The 11,785-nt window shown below is 39.6% G+C and overlaps 1 protein-coding gene across 1 annotated transcript in view; it reads left to right on the top strand.

Moving 5' to 3' along the window:
* The first annotated feature begins 1,675 nt into the window (after positions 1-1,675).
* LOC113987637 (macrophage mannose receptor 1-like) overlaps positions 1,676-11,785 on the top strand; it is a 56,223-nt gene continuing 46,113 nt past the window's right edge. The window contains exons 1-4 of the mRNA XM_027720576.2: positions 1,676-1,763; positions 5,514-5,915; positions 7,276-7,449; positions 11,164-11,325. Of these exons, the coding sequence (XP_027576377.1) occupies positions 1,703-1,763; positions 5,514-5,915; positions 7,276-7,449; positions 11,164-11,325 (799 nt within the window). The 5' untranslated portion in view covers positions 1,676-1,702. The remainder of the gene's footprint in view (positions 1,764-5,513; positions 5,916-7,275; positions 7,450-11,163; positions 11,326-11,785) is intronic.

Below are 11,785 nucleotides of genomic sequence, written 5' to 3'. Positions count from 1 at the left end.
CACAGCGTCTCAGAGATTAGGTTTCCCAGATGATTATTCATCAGCATAACAATACAGAACATTGCTGATTATGGCTGAAATACTTCCCACCCCCTGTCCTCGGGCCAGGCTGTTCCTGACCTTTGCATGGGTCTACAGCTGTCCAGAAAAATTATGAACCACGTCCTCTTCCCTCCCCTCATGTAGTTCAGTAGGGCCTAACACAGCTGAAGTGCCTGGCTGTAATCCTTTCCAATGCTTACAGGAGTTTCATTGACTTAAATGAGTTCAGTCTTCATCTCTGTTGTGTCTTCTTCTCTTATAATAGTGTCAAAGCACCTTTTCACTCTGCCCCACCTCTTTCCATACTAATCTCATATTGGTGTTTCCCTGGGTGTGCTGTACTTTACCACCCAGAACTTCCATCAGGGAGGCTTTTGTAGATTTTAAATACTTACCAGAGACTTCTGAATACACGCCAGTACAGGGAGAGCCATTTCACAATATGCTTCATACACATGGTAGGTGTGATGCTTTGCAAATTCAGAGAAACAACCTCCTTTCAGGTAGTTTTAGAGAGCAATAAGGTGCCCCCTGAGCTTCATGAATGCCCTATCACAATACTCAGTAAGTCTCATACGTTACAAAAGCCTCTCTGTGTAAAACAACAGTAAGACTGATGTTTTCCATCCACTTCACACCATATATTGATAATGACCTCTAATGAATAACATGGTGCTCTCCACAAAAATGCACACAGGGAAGGTCTCCTACCCAGCACAGCAAGAAGCCATAAAAACCTCAAGGAAGATTGTGCTCTAAAGGAACCTTTTTGGAGAGATCATTTAAGTCCATGCAGGTTCTTCAGCTTCTGAAAACCCAGCTAGCAGGCAAGGTTCTGTTTTTCTCACACTGATTCAGAAGCAAGATTTAAGTCCTGTTAACAGCAGATAGAGGCAGTAGAATAAATAAAAAAACAAACAATCAAATTGGTTGAAGTTCATTTATTGGAGCTCAGAGAATGCCTCTTAGGGATTTTAAGCCCACGTGTCCCCCCCAGCTCCTCCTTGGCAGCCCAGACCCGGCTGCGCCCCGGCCACCACCCGCTCTCTATTCCCATCGGAGCGACCTGCTCGCGCCTGGAGGAGGAGTGATGGGGACGGGGGTGCGGCCCAGATCTCGGGCTCCCAAAAGTAGGTCTCTGCTACTTCTGCAGTCCTCGCTCCCGGGAGTATACCCGGTCGTTCGAGCGGGGATTTTCTTTGAGATTTGGGTTCACCTCAGGAAGAAAGGGGAGAGATGTCCTCTTCCCTTGGCGCGGGGTTGGCTAATTTTCTTGGGAAACAAACCATTGACCCACGTTCAACGCTGACAGGGTCGCAAAGAGGATAAAAGAAAAAAAAAAAACAACTCCAAACACAACGACAACAACAAAAAAAGCAGCCCTCCTCTCAGCTATCACCGCTTTATCACCTGCATGTGCCTGGAAGGAGGCTCTTCCCTCCGCTAAGAGAAAAAAAAATCAGCTTAGGAAAGCAAAGTTTGAACAGCGAATTCCTGTTATTTCAGAACGCCCCATGTGACAGGATATTTCCTTATCATTTGGAGCCCAGAGCTTTCCCCGATCCACCATCCCTTCACAAGTGCGGCGGACCTGCCCGGCGGGAAGCCCTCTCGTCCCAGCTCGTCCCAGCGCCGTGGAGCCGCGGGCGGAGCCGCCGCGATGGCTCCCTCTCTGCTCCTGCTTCTCCTCGGACTTCTCCCCCGGGTTTTTCCGCTACTGGGTAAGTGCCCGCAGGGGCTATGCGGGATGAGATGAGCCGAAAAACGAGGAATCACTGCGGACACAAAGCCCAACTTGACCTGGGCTGGCGGGGGTTTAAGGAGGGAGCATCCGCGCAGGTGAAGCCCATGACCATTTTAACCCCCTCGGTACTGCGGGCGATCGGCTGATGGAGCTGGTTCTCTCCCGTTGGGACCTTCCCCTCCTCCCTCGCATCCCGAGGAATCCGGTGGGCGAAACTGCCCTGTAGGGAGAACTTTTGGATGCCCATGACATTGTGGGTGTCGAACAGGGCTGTCACCGGCGGTGCCTCAGTTTCCCCCACCACTCTGATCAGTCCCTGGTTGAATTAATAACAACACCCAGCTTTCCCTCAGAGACCCCCTCACCACCAAGGTCTGCAGAAGTGCCTGGTGGTGGGGCTCGGCTTGTCCTCCAGTCCTTTGTTCTTCAGTGGACCCAGGGACATGCTTTTGGCAGATGGATTTCATGGAGGGGTGTTAAGGTTGCTGAGTTGCTGGTATGGATAGAGGTGTGAAAAGAGGGGAAAGCTGTGTTGCTTGGTGACACCTGAAATTGGCATCCACTTGATCTGAGATTTATCGCTGTTTCCAGTGCACAGTTATTTTTCAGTGAAATTTTTTCATCTGTCCTTCTTGAAAACCTCTCAGCATTCTCTGCTCTCCAGACTGAGATCTGCTGAAGCAAAACTTTATAACACTGCCTTGTAACCTTTCTTGCCTTGTGTAATTAGCAGCAATCATTGTAGGCCATCTGGTAAGCAGGAGTCTTTGTAGAGAAGACAGTTATCCAACCTACTCGCTGTCTCCTTGCTCCCCTCTCTCTTGCTTCTAGTATTTGGTGTGCTCTTCTGGTGCTCTCCACTAGTGTTTAGCACTGGTAGCACTTCAGTGGCTTCACAAGTTACTTGATTTACATCTGCATAATCTGTGATAGTTTGCAAATGCTGCAGTGTGTGAAACTAGTTTGGAAATTTCTGCTGTGGAAACGATACTGTCCTGTAGGATTTTACTGTACTCGGCACAATTCTTAAGATATGAACTGGGCCCAGAGACAGGCAAATAGTAACAGTGATCTGGGTGAAGAAAAAAATCAAAGCCTTCGAGAAAAACTCTATTAGGATCTACTCCAGAGATTTGAGGAAAAAGATGCTAGATCTCCCTGAATGATTTATAATGGTGAAGTAAATTGTCTCCTATGCCTGGCATGTTCTTAAGCATTGTAAAGAACTTCCTTCTAGGAGTAATTTTCAACGTATCAATTACTGTTAGAAATGGGTATAATCAGTTCAAAGTACCAATACTTTGGTATTCATGGTGCACCATGTGGTGTGCCAGCTACAGCTCATTTATAGTGAAGAATGGTACCTGTTATGGAGCTCTGTAATAAATGCTGCTACAGAACACTGAAACACAGCTAATGGTTATTATATGTGTGATTCTGCTCAGCCTATTTTACAGATACAATTCATCATGTTGACAGGAATGGAATCAAGTGTTTACAGAGAGGAGTTGGTAGGGCATAGAAAGTGCTGCACAAATACCTGTCCTGTTTCTTCTATACTATCTAATACTTGCATGGAAACTGTTGTATGGGAATCCCCTTTGGTGACCAAGCAGGCAGAACAGACACAGAAATAAAGCTGTAAACTAGAGCAATACAGGGCCACGTCAGAAATCTACTGCATGGTCATGGATGAGACAAGAGCAACACGAAGGGAAAAGAAATCTTGCAGCTACAGCCTTAGCCATGGTTGCTCCTGTATCCTGCTATCTCGTTCTGTTCTCTTGTTTTGGTGTCAACTTATTTTCAATGCCTGTGTTGGTCTTAGCTGCTTACATATGTACTATTCCCTGCACTGGGAATGTGCACTGGTGCCCTTGTCTAAGCAGATATGTTACATTTACACACTGCTAATGCTTTGTAAAGATGCAGCCAGAACAGCCAAAATTTTGTCCCCCTCTCTGCCCCCACTGGTCAGACCTCTTTGTTTAGCTTTCTAACCTTGTTTCTGAAGCCAAAACTCTGCACCCTTTCATGCTTGTGTACAGCAATACAGACTTTTGATTTTGGAGTAACTTTTTTGTGTACGTAGCATTCTCTCTTCAACACCATAAGTAGCATAAAGTAAGGAATGTTATTATAGGCCAGAAATACAATTTTAGCAGTTTGAAAAATCAGGCAGTGTTTTCCACACCTGAAAAAGTGTCTGATATCTCTGTTATCCAGAAACTTTAAATATGATGTCAGGAAAAGGAGAGTTGCAAGCATTGCATATATCAGTTTACAATAACATTGTACCAAATGCTAGTAGAAAAGCTGAATAAAAAAAAAGTTGTCACCAGCAGTGATAATTGTACATTTCCTTGTATTGTCAGTGAGTAAAACAGATTGGCAAAAGACAACAACTTTTGTCTCCAGTACTCATCAGTTTTACATTACTTCCCAGTGAGTTGGAAGCCAAAGGACAGGAGAAGGAAGCTGAACTATGGATGAGATAACTCTAGGTCAGCTCTTTCTCTGAGAGAGAGATTATTTGTTCCCAGGTTGTTCTTCTGCAGAAAATTTTGATCATTTCCACACTGGAGCCTCAGCAAAGAGAGAGGAAAATTTTTGGTGGTTAACCTCTTTTCCCCTTAAATATTTCTTCATTATAGAATTTGTTTAATTTGGTAATCATACAGTAAAGAAATAATGTTTTAATTAGTTTCAGTCTCCAGAGTCACACAAATTAAAATTTCTCTTTCCTAGCTCATATCCCAGTTAAAATATAGCTTTAAGACCTTGTGCATCCTGTTACTCTATGGGTTCTAGTATCAGATCCTAGGGGGATCAGAGAGGCGAAATTCTCAGTCTTTGGGCAAGAACAGCTCAGAAATGTTACACTTCATAGCACAACCAAGTGTAACACATGAGAAGAACTTTTCAAGTGGCTACAATTTAGAAATAAACTTTGAATACATGATAATGCATGCTGTGAAGCACTATTTATGAAGAGGGGAAAATAACCTGGGCACCTACGAAGAGCTTTGTATATTTTCATAAATCATGAAGAGATGATGGCAAATCCCACTGTTGTTGGTATATCATTCATAATGGAGAGATGTAAGAAAGAAGTCATTGATGGCTGGAATAAAAAATAAATATGCTCTACAAGCAACTTTTGTATAAAGCTTAAAAACATATCCTTCCCTTCAATTAATACTTTAAGGATTTTAGCAGGGCTTTTGAGAACAGAGCTCCCCACTGTGAGGAAATGGAGCCTGAAGAACTTAGTGGCTGTTTTCATCTCCTCATGCCTCGGAACCAGGATCAGGGAGCCAGTGCTGCTGGAGTGTTTAGAGTCAGGATCTGCAGTCTACAGTGTGTGTGCTCCCTTGTTTCAGTAACTCCCATGGGTGCAGCTTGGACTAATAATAGAGTGTGTTTTCTATCTTCAGTTTAATCCATGCTTTAAAGCTACAGGAGACACTAGATCTTGCACCTCTGCTGCCTTGCACTTTTGCATGTAAATGCTTGGACACAAAATGATTGGAATGTCCTCACATCTGAACTAGTTGCGTTGTACTGTCACTTTAACAGGTGTTAAAGTGACAGGAATGCTGCATCTTCTTTTGCTGAACAGGTGATGAGATTTTAACACCAAGAGCGGTGTCCAGATTTGTATTCTGCTTAGGTAGTAGGTTAGATTACTTCAACCCAAATGATTCCACTGTTATTTGCCTTACAGATACCAGCACCTTCTTAATATATAATGAAGAACACAAGCGCTGTGTACTGGCTCAAAGTTCTAATTCAGTGACTGTTGCTCCTTGTGTTCAAGAAAATGAGTCACAAAAATTCAGGTGGGTCTCAGATCACCAGCTTATGAGCATAGCATTCAAATTGTGCTTGGGAGTGCCTTCGAAGAAAGACTGGGTTCCGATCACTCTGTATCCTTGTGACAAGGCTAGTGAACTTCAGCGATGGGAATGCAGAAATGAGACTCTCTTTGCAATCCAAGGGGAAGATTTGTTTTTCAACTATGGAAACAGACAGGAAAGGAATATTATGCTGTACAAGGGATCTGGTTTATGGAGTAGGTGGAAAGTCTACGGAACCACAGATGATCTGTGTTCTCGAGGCTATGAAGGTAAAGTTCTGTAAATTAATTTCTGTATCTCAAACTTATTTTTATGTGTAGCTAATTAAAATATTTATAAGTGTATGAGAATTTCCTTCCTCTCATTAATGATCAGTGAGTGTGACTTCTGGTGAAATCAGCAATACTTGAGTGTGTGGTTTTTGTTTTTTGAGTTCATTTTGCTTCTTTGTCAAACTTGTCAAAGTTCTGATAGATGATTAACCATGCATGGTAGGGATTCATTTGTAGAGGAGAAAAAATTCTATGGTTGTTCAAAAAGTGTATATCTATTACACAACAGTTGATGATGGCTTTTACTATTTGCACATGCACAAAAAGGTGTAGTGTAAGTGTATGGTCTGCTGGTTATATTTTTTTTCTTTGGGAAGCAAATATTAAGTATGCTGTGAGGAATTAGTTAACTCTTTAGCTCCAATATATTGAAGATGTCATCCTAGTCTTTGAAGGGAGTCTCAAAGTTGGTGCTGAAATGTTAGACAAAGAAATAAGATATTTTATATAAATTTGGAAAAGTTATGTATAATACACATATGCATATATTCATGATAAGTATCTGGGAACATGTTTGACTTCCCATTTAGTATTCTTTGATAAACAGAAATGGTCAAAAAGGGAGGTATGGATGCAGTTTCTGTGGTTTACACCATGGCTGACTACAGTACTAGTCCCTGGCCTAAAGCCAGAATAGAAGAACACTAGCAAAGCAAATTATGTGAAAGGAGTTGGGAGGAGACAGAATGATGTCCTGCTATTCCTTCCTCCTTTGTTTTCTAGCAGCTCTGTGAGGCAGTGACCGTGGTATGTCACCTCTCTAGCAGTCCCTTCACGTACCATTCCTCTGTACGTCCTCCCATCAATGTGTGTATATTATACGTGCACACACAGAAGGCTGCTTTAGTCACTTTGATAAGTTTCATTGAGTCAGATTTCTGATGAAATAAAAATTATCTTTAGATGCAAATGGAAATATTATTTGGACATATAGTGGAGTCACTCCATAGCATGTATCTTTCAAGTTTATATGTATATATCTCTATCTAAAATGATCAGCAATTGAGTGAGTTATTGACAAAAGAGTCTAAAGTTGTTTGCATTTAAAAAGAAAACTGCCTAACTGTGTGGATTTTATACTTTTGATTGTTATGCATGTAAACTTTAGCATGTCTTGACTCAGTCAGTTGTGGTCTCCTTAAGCAACAAAAATTTGTCTCATTTCTAGTATAGTTTGTATACTAAGCTATCAAGCTATCCTTGCTATAACATTCTATAATAGGATCATAAAGATAAATTTATATATATCCCATGCTTATTAATGTTTATACATTTTTAAATTGTTGTGTCTCCTTAGATACCTACACAGTGAAAGGAAATGACAATGGAGCACCTTGTGTATTCCCTTTTAAGTATGGTGGTAAATGGTATGCTGACTGCATAGATGCTGGCAGCTCAGATGGCTGGTTCTGGTGTGGAACCACTTCAGACTATGATGTCGACAAGAAGTATGGATTTTGCCCAATGAAATGTAAGCTTTTATGCTATCCTTTTAGGAACTACTTAAATATGCAAATATAGGGCCCAGCATAAAAAACATTGACCAGTTACATCCAGGTGGAAGTGTGTTAATCATATGCTGGAATTTGTACATACATAATTTACTTCAACAGAAAGTTATTTAGATATAAAGATGTTACATTAGCACGTATAGTATATGCCAATGGCCATGTAGAAATTCGTGCAGTGGAATTGGAAGATAGAATACAGCATAATTGAAAGTGAAAATTACTTTGTATGATGAGTTGTCTTTTAGACATGAAGGAGCTTACATGAACTTTTTACTACATCACAGTGTTTCCCAAAACTGTTTGCTATGTTGTAGTTCTCTGTTTTAACTCAATTAGAAGTATTTATTAATCTAAATTCTCTGGTTTGAGTATATTTAGAGTTTAAAATGCAGTATTATGAATATACAGAACTTAGAAATGTTGATTATACTTTCAGTAAATTGGAGTAATTTATGCCTGCATCTATTTGAATCCTTTTAAATTTAAATGAAGTTTCTCTGAACTTCTGTAAAATATGTAATACATATTTTGCCTGCAAGCTGCTTCTTCTGTCATTCTGAGAAGGGCAGTACTTCTCCCTTCCTTCTTCTTTATTATTGTGTTTTGCTGTAAAGCTCCAGCTAACTGAGTCAGAGCTAAAGAGAAAAATGTGCCTTTCCTTTCATGCGAAGAAGACAGTTTGGGTTGATCTTAAGTGGTTTGATGATGAAGTATTAGTGTGCTTGCCTGATTTCCATGAATGTTGCAGTCAGTAACTCAGACAAATAGAAATTACACCTTTTTTCCTATGCCAGTATTATTTTCAAGATAATAAAAATACATTGGGAATATCAATCCCATTAATAAAGCAAGATTGACTTAAGAATGCTACCTGTCTACCATTATTTGAGTACAGCAAATAGGAGGTATCATTAAACTTTTGTTTAATTCTTTGGCATAATTCAAGGAAATCCATTCTGAAGGCTGTGATTGTTTTTGGAAAAAGCTGCTTTATGCTGATTGCTTGCATGTTTCCTTCCTGATTCCTCAGTACTGACTATAAAATATTCAGGTTTGAGTCATATATTTTAATGAGAGACAGGCCATGGTAATAGAAGTTTGAGTTATCCCTATGAAAGAGGCATGAGTGAGATATGAGTAATAAGGTAATAACCTTCAACAATGAATGTTTACCTCTGTGTATGTTAAATTTTATTTAATAAGATTAAAGTGTTTGTTGTTTGGTAAACTGTCCAGGGGAGCAAAGGGGCCAATATGAAAACGTGATGCAAACCATTACAGCTGTTCATATTAGGGTCTGGACTTACAGAGATATTAGTGTGACTGAACCAGTCACTTTTCACTGTGAGCTAAACCAGCTAAAGTGTTCTCCAAAATGAAGAGGGCATAAGACCATAGTTATAACACTTATTATACTCAATAGAGGTGTAGAAATTTGATCGGTGGAAGTGACATAATAGTAAGTATGACCCACTATTTGAGGATTTAGAAAAAGATGCTGATACAGTGGCAGTAGAAACTTAAATCCCAGAGAAAGAAACTGAGAAATGTTGTTACAGCAAACAATTTTTAGTACCCTAGGGAATGCCGCTTCTTTATAGGTTACACTATGGTTTTTTTGAGCTGTATGTTGCACTACAAAGTAGGTGTTGGGGAAGAAAACAGGCTGCACAGTGTAAGATCACCAGGAGCGTGAGTCAATGTGTGCCTATAGCTGTATTCCAGTGGACAAAAGTCCATTGAGGCCTCTTTCTTGACAGATTAGAGAGCTAGTATCTATTGAAGGATTTAGAAAGTCTGATGCATAAAACTTGCAGCTGACTAGGGCAGAAACAAAAAGTCCAGAGTAAAAATGCATACTGAATTCATCTGTGTAGGGGTAGAGTTAGGCTTTTTTTACTAATTTTCTGCTTATGTACTAAGGACAGGTGTGGTTTAACATTAATTTAACTGAGATGCTAAACTATATTATTTCAGAAAAGTGATTCATCTTTTGGTTTTTCTGGGGGTACTAAACTTTAAAAAATAGCATAAGGATTTTCCAAAATCCTGCACTGCAAAGGCATTTGAAGTCTCAAAACTCAAACAGCTTAAAAATGAATTTTCCAAGGTTCAGAAATTAGTTTTATTTTTTATGAAAGACAAAAGTTCTACAGGAGAGCACCATATGAAAATCAGCTGTAAATTATGAGTTTGGGCGAGTGAGTTGGAAAGTTGAATAAATGCCCAAGACTTGTTTACCTCTTCCTCTGTAATAATAGTACAGGATTTATAAAGCCCTTTCTATCAAGTCAGAGCCAGTTTTCTTTATTGATTTATAGATTTTACTGTTTTTGCAATATTCATTTTGTTCCAGGCTTGTGCTTGTGCACAGGGATTTATGGTCTTGTAGAATATAACGTGGCAAAGAAGTTCTGATTTTGGTAGTCATAAAATATTTTAGACTGGAGTTGGTTTGTGGATAGTGATAATGGGGTGAAAGTTTCCATTTTTAGTGAAATGTCATTACTACAGTAGGTTATATTTGATTTTTTTCTTAAGAAAGATAATTTGAAAAGAAGCACTTCATATTACCTATAGACTATCAGATCTAGTACAAGAAAAAGTGGAACTGGTTACTGACCTGCTGACATTTAACATATATAATCCTTTGTCTTGAGTTTTGTTTATTGTGCTGTTTCCCTCTACTTGCACACTTAAGTTTTCTGAGCTCTCTGAATTCAGAAAAGGAAAAGATCTCTTTCTCTCAAATTTTTCACAGATTGCAACTTGAGAAACTGATAGAGGCTGCAGGAATTTCAGTTGTTTTCTCATTGTCGTCAGACATACAGTGACCTCTGCTGCTTTTGTCATGCAACATTACTCTCTTTATGTGATATTTAGCTCAGCGTTCAGGCCTCCTGTAGATTCCATTTTTGGCAGAGCAAGGTCATGCTCTTTTCTGTTGCTTGGTTGTGGAGATTCAATTGAGATGAGCCAAGAGAGACTGCAGCAGTGTAAGGAGTGTGGTACCTTCTGGGGCCAAGTCTAGTGTTGGGCCCTTTTGGATGACTTTCATCCAAAAGCTTTCACTGCTTTGGTGTTGCCTAATGTGCCAAGTGCAAGTACTCAGGGAGGTCACCGTCAGGCTATGTGGCAGAGAAGAAAGTCATGGTATGTCAGGCATATGCATAAGAAATCAGGAATTGCAGAGACGTGTGAAATGGATGCTGATAACGTCAACCTTGCATTCAGTGCTTGGTCTGATCATCTCTATCACAGTAAGAAAATCCATAGCCACTCTACATAGTACCCCAAATTAGTAAAAAAAAATTGGGGTTTCTTTTCTCAGAAAAGTGGCCAGCTTGAAATACACTTTATCAAGCATCAGTCTTTTTCTCCACATTGACAAATCAATTATTTTAGCATGATGTTAGCCACTTGTTTACCTTAAGCAGCAGCTTTGTTACAGCAGAGAAAATGGTGACCTTGTTTTATTCCCTGTGTACTGCCCAACATTGCTGTCATGGTTTAGCTCTGGGTCTACAAACAGCTGAGGGAGCCTCAGGATTCCTTTCAAACCAGTTGTCTATGGTGCTGTTTATGTTTTGCATATTCTTGCTATGCAATTTTTCCTATATTGTATCTGGCTTCATCTTCATGGTGAGTTACAGCATTTCTTTTTCTCCCTACAGTTAATAGCATGAGTCTGTGGAACACAGATTCTTTAACAAATGTCCAGTACCAGGTAAACTCTGAAGCAGCTCTGACATGGCACCAGGCAAGAAAAAGCTGTCAACAACAGAAGGCAGAGTTATTAAGCATCACGGAATTACATGAACAAACATACTTGACAGGTAGGGTAATATTATCCAGCAGTTTTTTAAAGAACTGTATTATTGCAACAGTGACACATATAGTGTGTTCCATCTTGAAAATTTATGTTTGTTCAATTCTGGTAATTAGTAGATATAAATTGTTATCTTGAATGATTCAGCTGGGAATATAGGACAGATAATATTTATTTTGTCTTGATTAAATATTACCATAAACTTACAGTAACATAAAAAATACAATAATTAAGTAATGCAAGCAATAAAGAATGAATGTTGGAATGCAGAAAAATGCAAAATAGTTTGTAAACCAAAAATGCAGATACCAAGACTGTATCCTTTTTGCATTCTTTTTGTTGTGTGTACTAGTCAGCACTTTTGGACTGTCTCAGTAAAGGCATTGCATCATCAGTATGTGCTAAAATATGAAAAGAAAGGAAAAAGAACTAATAAACACAAGGACTCACAAATAATCTCTTCTAGT

The sequence above is a fragment of the Pipra filicauda genome, unplaced genomic scaffold, assembly GCF_003945595.2.
Source record: "Pipra filicauda isolate LSUMZ 115617 unplaced genomic scaffold, ASM394559v2 scaffold65_size3143899_pilon, whole genome shotgun sequence".
NCBI lineage: Eukaryota > Metazoa > Chordata > Aves > Passeriformes > Pipridae > Pipra > Pipra filicauda.
The sequence above is the reverse complement of the archived record's forward strand: the minus strand, read 5'-3'. Positions and strand labels throughout refer to the sequence as shown.